This window comes from Lepidochelys kempii, chromosome 22 (genome assembly GCF_965140285.1).
Source record: "Lepidochelys kempii isolate rLepKem1 chromosome 22, rLepKem1.hap1, whole genome shotgun sequence".
Taxonomy (NCBI): domain Eukaryota; kingdom Metazoa; phylum Chordata; order Testudines; family Cheloniidae; genus Lepidochelys; species Lepidochelys kempii.
The window spans coordinates 17613798-17626203 of NC_136401.1; the positions used below are offsets into that span (position 1 = coordinate 17613798).

The 12406-nt window shown below is 54.0% G+C and overlaps 1 protein-coding gene across 3 annotated transcripts in view; it reads left to right on the top strand.

The window, feature by feature from the left end:
• Positions 1 to 1129: 1129 nt before the first annotated feature.
• LAYN (layilin) overlaps positions 1130 to 12406 on the top strand; it is a 30886-nt gene continuing 19609 nt past the window's right edge. The window contains exons 1-2 of one of the 3 annotated variants that reach the window (XM_073320685.1): positions 1130 to 1333; positions 5323 to 5463. Coding sequence is in view for 2 of the 3 variants with exons in the window: in XM_073320683.1 (XP_073176784.1) it covers positions 9811 to 9898 (88 nt within the window). In the remaining variant the exon portion in view is untranslated. Of the gene's footprint in view, positions 1334 to 5322; positions 5464 to 9787; positions 9899 to 12406 lie in introns of those variants that run through there. The other 2 variants (XM_073320683.1, XM_073320684.1) reach the window with 2 other exon arrangements.

Consider the following 12406-nt stretch of genomic DNA (forward strand, 5'->3'; position numbering starts at 1 on the left):
CTCCTGGAGGCCAATACCATCGAATTGTGTCCACAGTACCCCAAATTCGAGCTGGGAACGTCGATTTAAGCGCTAATCCACTTGTCAGGGGTGGAGTAAGGAAATCGATTTTAAGAGCCCTTTAAGTCGAAATAAAGGGCTTCACTGTGTGGACGGGTGCAGGTTTAAATCGATTTAACATTGCTAAGTTCGACCTAAAGTCCTAGTGTAGACCAGGGCTAATAGTGCTGCCATCCCAGTGCACAACGGTTAGATAGAAATACGCTAACATTGTTTAAACAGAGAATTGTCTTGAGTTTTGATGGTATTAGTTACCCATAATGTTTTGTTTTTCATGCTGATACAGAAAACATAACAAACTTGATGTTGTTTTCTACAGGGTATGAAAATGTAACTGCATACCCAAAGTCCAAGGGTTGGATCCTCAAAAGAGCCTAACTTATTTAGGAGCACATCTTCTATTGACTTTCAACAGACTTGTGCTTCTAAAGATGCATAGGCAGTTTGAAATTCCATCATTTGGTTCCAAAAGTTAAAATAATTGCATGTAGGCCCCGTCCTGCAAAGATTCATACATATGCTTCACTTTACGCAGTGAGTAGTCTTATTGGGACTATGCATTGTGGGTTAAGGGAAGCCTCTGTGTTTAGTCATTGCAGGACCAGGGTCATAGTAATTAACAACTCTGTGCCCCCCCCCCCAACAAGTGAACGTTTTTGGTCTAGATCAGTGGTTCTAAACCTATTTACCATTGTAGGCCACAAATGCAACTCTGTTATATGCATGGTGTGGATGCAGTCCATATACTACCTGTAGGGGCCTGAGGATGTCACATGGGCCGCAGCTGTGTGCTGGTTGAGAACTGCTGGTCTAGAGCTTGGCAAAATATCTGTACCTGAAAATATTTTGAACTAAACTGAACATTGGAAGCATTTACTCTGCAAAACTGGATAAAGAGGCAAAATGTGTGGCGGTGGCCTCAAGCAGTCAGCATAAAACCTGAAACTAAAGTACGGGAACTGCTTCACTCATTTGTGTATTGTAGCTGACCTGGTTCTGTTCTTTCCAACAGGGCAAAGATATCCGATTCTGACACTGAGGATCAAGAAACAGTAAAAGCCCTTGAATAGTTTGATTAAGTTGACTGACTTGGAGATTAAAGTCTTTGTCTCTTCACTTCAGAATGATATCCTGCTAACAGGCATATTCTGCTTTGGAATTTAAGCTACATACATTCCTGCCTTCATTACATTTCTAGTTCTTCCTGTTGAGACACGGGATACTCTGCCAAAAGTTATGGATGCACTTGATGGAGCAGCTCTTCAATCTAGCCGTAAATGTCTTTGTACTTTGTTTGGGTAAAAGTCAAAGCAATAAATGTTTAATCCAAATAAATGGATTTTTAATGGCAAATATTTTATTTACTTTGGAAATTAATTATGCTATGTCTGTTTATGGTATCATGATTTTACAAATGCTAGTTCTGTTTTGGTTTTTTTTAATCAGCCTCATGTTTTTCCTTTTGTCTTGGCTCTCTTCCACCAAACTAAACACAGTGATAACTGTGTATCTGATCAAATAGGGCGGCTGCATAGGGTAATTGTTTGTGATGGTACTATAATATATTAAATTTTACTGGCCTTCCTATCATAGAGACTATACATCTCTCTCTAAGGCTCATTATCTCTCCTAATACGAGGAAAATATAATCCTTACGGAGCTTTATTCCCAATGATTCAGAACTATGTTCTAACTGAATTTAGTGCAAAAATTCATTGAGATTGCAAACCCCTGTTACACTAGTTTGCATTCTGCTCTTCTGTGACAGCACACTATGTCTCTCTGAATTTTCTCTCGCTCTGCTGCAATGTTTCTTTTGGTAGCTGACACTGATGCGCAGCAAGACCAATTCACAGAGGGCTTGGTTCCCTCCCTTGTTCTCTGTGTGCAGGAAATGAAAGTGCTAGTTGCAGTGCGATCTTTGTGGAGATAGTCAGCATAAAAAAAAGTGGAAATACTGCACAAAAATGTCAATAAAACATTTTGTAGGGTGGGAACTAGAGACATTGCCAGTATCTACAATCCCTGTTCTAGAAGGGGATGTTTTCAGTCTCCTGTCACTTGCAAGGGAAGGCAGGTTTTTATAACTTCCTCAGACTCTGTACTGTGAATTAGTCAGCATTGCTTTGCATCACTTTCAGGAGACACACACAGTTTGTACTCTGGCTCAGGTAATATGCATCTCACTCAAAGCACCAGCTTTGTCCAGCCATCAGTCTTCATTGCTATTATCAAATCTGACCAACCTCTCTTGGCTTTTGAAATATTAATGCTAAATTTTAATGTAGCCAGTGCTTGAAGAGGAGAGCAGAAGGGAAAACCCTGCAGGTGCAGTTGGTGATAGTGGTGGAGTTGGAAGTATTTTTCCCTCTGAAGCACTACTCAGTGAGTCTCCTACCCGAGCAATAGAGCTACCATCTTTTGGATGTGCCATTAAAAAGTAAGGCCCAGCAATGCCTGGTCAAAAAAGATCCTATGCCCCATTTTGCAGAAGTATGGGGTATTAGCCCTAAAATTTCAGCCAAATAACAAAATAAAGAAGAGGGTGACACTCTCATACCACAGTAATGGATATGGTGTGAAACCTGAATCCACTAGCACTGATTTGAACTGAAAATGATACACACCTATAACAAAATCGTGGCTAGAAAGAAATGAAAAGGATCTGACAGGGGCTAAGATAGACTAGAGACAGTGTTGGGTCATTTGGTTAGTGACTTATTGTGACATTCTTGGGGTGGTCAGGACTGCATTGTGTTTAACTGGGTGTCAGCTCCCTGACCCTACTAGCCTGTTACTGGCATAGCCCAATCTCCTGTGGGCTATGCCTGCCCTTTACTTTTCCCTCCAGGTTAACAATAAGTGTACCTCAGTCTCCAATTCCTTTGGAGCATTCCCCTGTCATATCCAGCCTCTTCTATATTGAACACTCAAAGAATTACCAGCTCAGCTGTTCCCAAATGGACAGTATACACACCAGAATTATATCTTTGTAGAACACACAGTACTTGGATATATTTGTCATGAAAACAAGAATAAGTTTAACAAAACAGAGATGCAAAGTGAGTAAGATTATTGGTGGAAAAAATGGTTAACTATCAAATCAATACACATTTTCTAGAGACTAAACAATCTAACCTCCTGTCTAAAGCAGTCTTATCTCACACATAGCCTTTTGCAGTGTTTCCAGCCAAGGCTGGTTATGATCCCATTTTTCATTAATGTAAATGTGCCATCTATTTACTTCCTAGGTGCAGGATAACAGGGTGTTTTCCTTGTCCACCCAGCTATAGTGCAGTAAACCTTCTGAAGTGCACCCCCTGATAATGCTATTTTCCCCCTGCTGCTGTTCTCTTCCTGTTGAATCTCACAATCCTTCTTCTGTGTTTTGTTCCTGCTGATGATTGTGAACAAGACAATGCTCAGTGTACATTTCAACAGATAAATGGATAAATTTATTTGAGTGGATAGAAAACCAGTTTTTGCCTCTGCTGATTAGCACCTTGGTACAAACTGTAAGAACATATTTCCAGTAATATATATCCTTCCATAGTAGCAGTGCATACATTTCATGATGACATTCATAACCAGTGTGAAACCAGCTTTCCTTTGACACATTACATGACATTTTTTTGGTATACCAGAATCAGGATTTGCTTGTAACCTCCTTATCAGTTGACATTGAGAGATTTAGGGTCACATTTATCCAAGGGATTTTAATTCTTTGGAGCTTTGCTAGCCAGATTCTAAATGCTATAACTCTTCTGAACTCTGATGGACTTGTAAACTGAATAGGTCTGGCAAATTTCATCAGCACTAAATTCACTTAATGTAAAGGAAAATAAAAGTTTGTTTGTTTAAGCAGATGCTGGGTAAGGAGAAGGAGCATGGGGCTAACACTGTCACGAGGACTGCATAATTAGTTAACAGAATTGTCTAACACATTTTTAAAATACTGAAGACTAAGATCTGTTGCAAGACAAATTATATAAGATGTTTAAATATTTGTACTTCATGCTTGTTCAAAAAAAAATTTGATCAGGGCTCCATTCCCTAATGGCATTTTTCTGTCAAAATCAGCAGAATTTTAATTATAATTTCTGCTACAGATGCTGCAGTGTGATCTCTGGTTGTGCATTTGATTTTGGAGGGGCTGATGGTGAATGAGTAGCACAATATCCAGTCACCTGCAGTAATACAACAAAATGTCTTGTAAAGATTGACACTTCCTTCAAGGAAGGCGTGCTGATAGTTTTAACATTTTTTCTTTGAACCCATTAAGAAACTCCTTGTATGTACGTTCTAGAGCAATTGGAAATTATTTTACCTATAGTATGAAAATATCCAACAGCTGCAATGAAGTTTATTTTGTTTATACACTTTCTAGAAGCACAATAATTATTTTGGTCACCTCATTGTTCATGAAACAAACAAAATCTTCCAAAACAGGATATCCTTTTGTGTGTCAAAAAGTGTTTCAAAGAGCAGATGTTCTAATGGAGCTTCAAGGAAGTGAAGTTTTGGCTGGCATGTGTCCGATTTTAGGAGTAGAGCCCAAGCTCCTGGCAATTTATACACTCTGCTTTTCTAGATATTTAGAATAGTTTAAGAGGATTTGAGGTGGTTGGATGCTTATGTTGCCTTAATGACATACCTTGCTTTAGGGATTTTGAAGAATCTTAAAATGGAAAGGATTTAAGGAGTTTTCTTCTAAAAACCCAGAAAATTAATTTTTAAAAAAAATCTGTTAATACAATAATTAAAGCCATAAAATTGCTCATGAGACTATAGGTTCATAAATAGGTGTTTGAATGTTTGCTGGATCAGGGCCTTAAAAACCAAGGGTCAGGAACTGCAAAAGAATAGCTCCTAGAAGAGCATTACTTCTGCGTTACACATCCGGTGTAATTTTATGACATGACATAACTATACAAGATGTGCAAGGCAGCAGAGGTAATGCGGTTGGAACCCTAACTTTTGCATTTCCTGACTACTGGCGATATGGAGTACAAAGCTTGCAAGTTTTACTAAAAGGCCTTTTAAAAAATTAATATTTATTGATTTTTGGATAATTGTTTCATTGAAAAGTTTCTCCAACTGGGCCCAAAAGAATGAGCCTGGGTTTTAATTTTCTTTATTAAAATTTGTGTTTTTCTTAAAAAATTGAGAATTCACAACTTTGTGTATCAGTGCCATTCAGGCAATAGTGCTCTTGAGTTTTCCTACATTTCATTCTTTGTAATTCTCTGTCCCTGTCTGCAGCACCTGGAAACCATCTCAGGCATGGAGAATTTGACCCTCAGCTGAAGAGTCAATGGGCCCGGAAACAGATGCACACCAACTTCCCAATCAGGAAATAACAGACAGTGAGGAAAATGCAGACTCAGCATTTATCCCATTAAAGTCAGTGTTTGAAACAAAATCCCTACATATTTTCTTTTTGTCCCAAAGCAGATGCTTAAAAGTGCCCAGAGAATAGAGTCCTCAACACCTCTGATGGGAGGTTCTGTCCATAGCTTTTAGGGGTTGTGGGCAGAGGGTCTCTCCCTAGTTTGTGCAGCCTGTCAATCTAGCTCCCTGGGGTGAGGGCACATTTCCTCTTGTCCTAGCTCTTTCCGCAGCGATCATGCAAATCCCTGAGTCTGCAGCAGAAAATGTAGCGTTTCGTGTTGGCATGAATACAGCCTTATCTCCCCTAGAGCAGGGGTGTGAGATTGAAGGGGGGTGGAGGAGTTGAGTGTAGGGTGTTTGGGGAGAAATGGGGGTGTTTTGAGAAGGCTGGGGGGCTCTGTCTTGGAGTTGAGATGAGAGAGCCTGTGGGTTGCACAGAGGAGGTGGGGGGTGTACAGTGTGTGTGTAGAGGACTGAGGGATGCAGGGGGCAGGGTTGGAGGATGTGGGGAGGTGGCTGGGAGTCTGGAGGGGGAGTACTGGGCTGAGGGTGGGGGGCCAGGTGGAGGTTGCAGGGGTGTCCGGGGGCGGGGTGTACAGTGTGTTGGAGCGGGGGGGACGTTGCAGGGGTGTCCGGGGGCGGGATGTACAGTGTGTTGGGGCGGGAGGGAGGTTATGGGGTGTCCGGGGGCGGGGTGTACAGTGTGTTGGAGCGGGGGGGACGTTGCAGGGGTGTCCGGGGGCGGGATGTACAGTGTGTTGGGGCGGGAGGGAGGTTATGGGGTGTCCGGGGGCGGGGTGTACAGTGTGTTGGAGCGGGCGGGAGGTTGCAGGGGTGTCCGGGGGCGGGATGTACAGTGTGTTGGGGCGGGAGGGAGGTTATGGGGTGTCCGGGGGCGGGGTGTACAGTGTGTTGGAGCGGGGGGGAGGTTGCAGGGGTGTCTGGGGGCGGGGTGTACGTGTCTGGGGGCGGGGTGTACAGTGTGTTGGGGTGGGGGGGAGGTTGCAGGGGTGTCCGGGGGCGGGGTGTACAGTGTGTTGGGGTGGGAGGGAGGTTATGGGGTGTCTGGGGGCGGGGTGTACAGTGTGTTGGGGCGGGGGGAGGTTATGGGGTGTCTGGGGGCGGGGTGTACAGTGTGTTGGGGTGGGAGGGAGGTTATGGGGTGTCTGGGGGCGGGGTGTACAGTGTGTTGGGGCGGGGGGAGGTTATGGGGTGTCTGGGGGCGGGGTGTACAGTGTGTTGGGGTGGGAGGGAGGTTATGGGGTGTCTGGGGGCGGGGTGTACAGTGTGTTGGGGCGGGGGGGAGGTTATGGGGTGTCCGGGGGCGGGGTGTACAGTGTGTTGGGGCGGGGGGGAGGTTATGGGGTGTCCGGGGGCGGGGTGTACAGTGTGTTGGGGTGGGGGGGAGGTTGCAGGGGTGTCCGGGGGCGGGGTGTACAGTGTGTTGGGGTGGGAGGGAGGTTATGGGGTGTCTGGGGGCGGGGTGTACAGTGTGTTGGGGCGGGGGGAGGTTATGGGGTGTCTGGGGGCGGGGTGTACAGTGTGTTGGGGCGGGAGGGAGGTTATGGGGTGTCTGGGGGCGGGGTGTACAGTGTGTTGGGGCGGGGGGAGGTTATGGGGTGTCTGGGGGCGGGGTGTACAGTGTGTTGGGGTGGGAGGGAGGTTATGGGGTGTCTGGGGGCGGGGTGTACAGTGTGTTGGGGCGGGGGGGAGGTTATGGGGTGTCCGGGGGCGGGGTGTACAGTGTGTTGGGGCGGGGGGGAGGTTATGGGGTGTCCGGGGGCGGGGTGTACAGTGTGTTGGGGCGGGGGGGAGGTTGCAGGGGTGTCCGGGGGCGGGGTGTACAGTGTGTTGGGGCGGGGGGGAGGTTGCAGGGGTGTCCGGGGGCGGGGTGTACAGTGTGTTGGGGCGGGGGGGAGGTTGCAGGGGTGTCCGGGGGCGGGGTGTACAGTGTGTTGGGGCGGGGGGGAGGTTATGGGGTGTCTGGGGGCGGGGTGTACAGTGTGTTGGGGCGGGGGGGAGGTTATGGGGTGTCTGGGGGCGGGGTGTACAGTGTGTTGGGGCGGGGGGAGGTTATGGGGTGTCCGGGGGCGGGGTGTACAGTGTGTTGGGGCGGGGGGGAGGTTGCAGGGGTGTCCGGGGGCGGGGTGTACAGTGTGTTGGCGGGGGGAGGTTATGGGGTGTCCGGGGGCGGGGTGTACAGTGTGTTGGGGCGGGGGGAGGTTGCAGGGGTGTCCGGGGGCGGGGTGTACAGTGTGTTGGGGCGGGGGGAGGTTATGGGGTGTCCGGGGGCGGGGTGTACAGTGTGTTGGCGGGGGGAGGTTATGGGGTGTCCGGGGGCGGGGTGTACAGTGTGTTGGGGCGGGGGGGAGGTTATGGGGTGTCCGGGGGCGGGGTGTACAGTGTGTTGGGGCGGGGGGAGGTTATGGGGTGTCCGGGGGCGGGGTGTACAGTGTGTTGGGGCGGGGGGGAGGTTATGGGGTGTCCGGGGGCGGGGTGTACAGTGTGTTGGGGCGGGAGGGAGGTTATGGGGTGTCCGGGGGCGGGGTGTACAGTGTGTTGGGGCGGGAGGGAGGTTATGGGGTGTCCGGGGGCGGGGTGTACAGTGTGTTGGGGCGGGGGGAGGTTATGGGGTGTCCGGGGGCGGGGTGTACAGTGTGTTGGGGCGGGGGGAGGTTATGGGGTGTCCGGGGGCGGGGTGTACAGTGTGTTGGGGCGGGGGGGAGGTTATGGGGTGTCCGGGGGCGGGGTGTACAGTGTGTTGGGGCGGGGGGAGGTTATGGGGTGTCCGGGGGCGGGGTGTACAGTGTGTTGGGGCGGGGGGGAGGTTATGGGGTGTCCGGGGGCGGGGTGTACAGTGTGTTGGGGCGGGGGGGAGGTTGCAGGGGTGTCCGGGGGCGGGGTGTACAGTGTGTTGGGGCGGGGGGGAGGTTGCAGGGGTGTCCGGGGGCGGGGTGTACAGTGTGTTGGGGCGGGGGGGAGGTTGCAGGGGTGTCCGGGGGCGGGGTGTACAGTGTGTTGGGGCGGGGGGGAGGTTATGGGGTGTCTGGGGGCGGGGTGTACAGTGTGTTGGGGCGGGGGGGAGGTTATGGGGTGTCTGGGGGCGGGGTGTACAGTGTGTTGGGGCGGGGGGAGGTTATGGGGTGTCTGGGGGCGGGGTGTACAGTGTGTTGGGGCGGGGGGAGGTTATGGGGTGTCCGGGGGCGGGGTGTACAGTGTGTTGGGGCGGGGGGGAGGTTGCAGGGGTGTCCGGGGGCGGGGTGTACAGTGTGTTGCCGGGGGGAGGTTATGGGGTGTCCGGGGGCGGGGTGTACAGTGTGTTGGGGCGGGGGGAGGTTGCAGGGGTGTCTGGGGGCGGGGTGTACAGTGTGTTGGGGCGGGGGGAGGTTATGGGGTGTCCGGGGGCGGGGTGTACAGTGTGTTGGCGGGGGGAGGTTATGGGGTGTCCGGGGGCGGGGTGTACAGTGTGTTGGGGCGGGGGGGAGGTTATGGGGTGTCCGGGGGCGGGGTGTACAGTGTGTTGGGGCGGGGGGAGGTTATGGGGTGTCCGGGGGCGGGGTGTACAGTGTGTTGGGGTGGGAGGGAGGTTATGGGGTGTCCGGGGGCGGGGTGTACAGTGTGTTGGGGCGGGGGGAGGTTATGGGGTGTCCGGGGGCGGGGTGTACAGTGTGTTGGGGGGGAGGGAGGTTATGGGGTGTCCGGGGGCGGGGTGTACAGTGTGTTGGGGCGGGAGGGAGGTTATGGGGTGTCCGGGGGCGGGGTGTACAGTGTGTTGGGGCGGGGGGGAGGTTATGGGGTGTCCGGGGGCGGGGTGTACAGTGTGTTGGCGGGGGGAGGTTATGGGGTGTCCGGGGGCGGGGTGTACAGTGTGTTGGGGCGGGGGGGAGGTTATGGGGTGTCCGGGGGCGGGGTGTACAGTGTGTTGGGGCGGGGGGAGGTTATGGGGTGTCCGGGGGCGGGGTGTACAGTGTGTTGGCGGGGGGAGGTTATGGGGTGTCCGGGGGCGGGGTGTACAGTGTGTTGGGGCGGGGGGGAGGTTATGGGGTGTCCGGGGGCGGGGTGTACAGTGTGTTGGGGCGGGGGGAGGTTATGGGGTGTCCGGGGGCGGGGTGTACAGTGTGTTGGGGGGGGGGAAGGGGCGTGCTGTGTAGAGGAGGTTGGGGGGTGTATGGGGGGGGTGCACAGCGAAGCCGAGCTAGCCCTGCCTGCTTGTGCTCGGGGGGCCTGGCCCTCCCCCCTTGGCCGGTCCGTGGCCGGGGAGGCGGGGCCGGCTCCGCCCCGCTCCCGCCCCGCTCCCGCCCTCTAGCCCCGCTCGGCTCCGGCGGGAGATGCGGCTCCGGGAGCGCGGCGCCCGCGGCCATGGGGCTGGGACTGGAGCAGGCGCTGGCGGCCGCGGCCGTGTGCGCTGCGGTGCTGGGCTGCGCGGGGGCGTCCCGGCTGCTGAGCGGTGAGTGGGGGGGGCCCCAGGGGCGGGGTTCGGGCGGGGGGAGTCCTGGGGAGGGATACAGGGGGGAGCCCCGCGGGAGGGATACGGGGGGGGGCCCAGGGGCGGGGTTCGGGCGGGGGGGTGCGGGGAGCCCCAGGGGCGGGGTTCGGGCGGGGGGAGCCCTGGGGAGGGATACAGGGGGGAGCCCCGCGGGAGGGATACGGGGGGGGGCCCAGGGGCGGGGTTCGGGCGGGGGGAGTCCTGGGGAGGGATACAGGGGGGAGCCCCGCGGGAGGGATACGGGGGGGGGCCCAGGGGCGGGGTTCGGGCGGGGGGGTGCGGGGAGCCCCAGGGGCGGGGTTCGGGCGGGGGGAGCCCTGGGGAGGGATACAGGGGGGAGCCCCGCGGGAGGGATACGGGGGGGGGCCCAGGGGCGGGGTTCGGGCGGGGGGAGTCCTGGGGAGGGATACAGGGGGGAGCCCCGCGGGAGGGATACGGGGGGGGGGCCCAGGGGCGGGGTTCGGGCGGGGGGGGGTGCGGGGAGCCCCAGGGGCGGGGTTCGGGCGGGGGGGGGTGCGGGGAGCCCCAGGGGCGGGGTTCGGGCGGGGGGAGCCCCGCGGGAGGGATACAGGGGGGAGCCCCGCGGGAGGGATACAGGGGGGAGCCCCGGGGGCGGGGTTCGGGCGGGGGGGTGCGGGGAGCCCCAGGGGCGGGGTTCGGGCGGGAGCCCCAGGGGCGGGGTTCGGGCGGGGGGAGCCCTGGGGAGGGATACAGGGGGGAGCCCCACGGGAGGGATACAGGGGGGGGGCCCAGGGGCGGGGTTCGGGCGGGGGGAGTCCTGGGGAGGGATACAGGGGGGAGCCCCGCGGGAGGGATACGGGGGGGGGCCCAGGGGCGGGGTTCGGGCGGGGGGGTGCGGGGAGCCCCAGGGGCGGGGTTCGGGCGGGGGGAGCCCTGGGGAGGGATACAGGGGGGAGCCCCAGGGGCGGGGTTCGGGCGGGGGGAGCCCTGGGGAGGGATACAGGGGGGAGCCCCAGGGGCGGGGTTCGGGCGGGGGGAGCCCTGGGGAGGGATACAGGGGGGAGCCCCGGGGGCAAGGTTCGGGAGGGAGGGGCGCGGGGAGCCCCGGGGGAGAAATTCGGGGGGGGGTGGGGAGGGGCGCAGGGAGATTGTTCCGCGGAAAGTTAGCCTGTTCCGAGTCTAGGGCGCTGAGCGTGGCCGGGACTCGCTTCCCACCGGCGGCAGCAGGGCTGCGACCCGAGCGTTGTCCGTCGCCCTGCTTGCAGATCTGGGGCTGAGCGGTCCAGGGCTCTGTGCCCTCGGGGCTGGGGCGGGGGAGCGCAGCCCCAGCTAGAGCCAGCGATTTCCCAGTTTTCAGCCAAGTGGGAAGGGAAATGCCAGCTCTGCCTGCGGCGACTTTACAACGAGCGTCCAGAGCGCGGTGTGGTCCCTGCAAGGTTCTCTGCTCCGGAGGTACAGCCAGCCTGGGTCTGGGACTAGACCGACAGTGATTCCCACCCCGGGCAGTGTTAGGTGTCAGTTATTAGGCTGTTTCCTCCTCCAGTCTCCTGGGTATCCCCCTCTATCCCCGGGGGGTTTTAAATGCCGCAGACTCACTCTTGCGGGTGATTCCCCGGTTATATTTGTCATCCCCAGATGAATTTTCAGAAGACAGTGGATTTTCTCATTTCCATCTTGCAAAATCCTTTTTTTGGGATAGAACATAAGGACAGATAATACTTAGTCCTGCCATGAGTGCAGGGGACTGGACTAGATGACTTCTCAAAGTCCCTTCCAGTCCTAATTTTCTATGACCGGAAGGTGTATAATTTTCAGACTTTCCAGAATGTGTAAGCAATGAAAATAGCATGTCATCTTTTCCCTTTTTGGGCTCTACCCTGTCTATTTTTGTGCAACGGGATGGGGACTAGTAAATTTTTGGTCTTTATTGATACATGTCTATATTGCATTATACGTGTACAGAAATTGCCATACTAGATCAGAGCAGATGTTTCAGAGAAAGTGAAAGAAACCCCACAGTGTATGGGTATAGAATGACCTGTCCATGCAGAAGTTTCTGCCTATCCCCTATAAGTAGTACATATGACCCAAAACATCAAAGTTGGTATCCCATATAAAATATTTGTTTATCCATGTAATGAAAGAGTAGTCAATATGCATATAAATACTTAATCCTTTTTTAATCCTGCTACACTCTTGGTTTCAATAATATCTTGTGGCAGTGAGTTCCAGAGATCAGTTATGAGTTGTGTGGGGAAAAAGTATTTCCTTTCATCAGTATTAAATTTGTTGCACTTAAGTGTAATAACTTTGTTCTTGTATTATGAGTTGGTAAATAGGTACAGTTGATTTACTTTCTCTGTACCATTCATTGTTTTACATACCTCTTTAAGTGGGGGAGTCATTATTTTGGGGAGTTAATAAGTAATATTTCGTTGCGCTTCCAAAGGCCTTACGCTCAGCTCCACAGTGTTTCTCTGTCTGTCTGTCTGCCTCTCCGCAATGGGA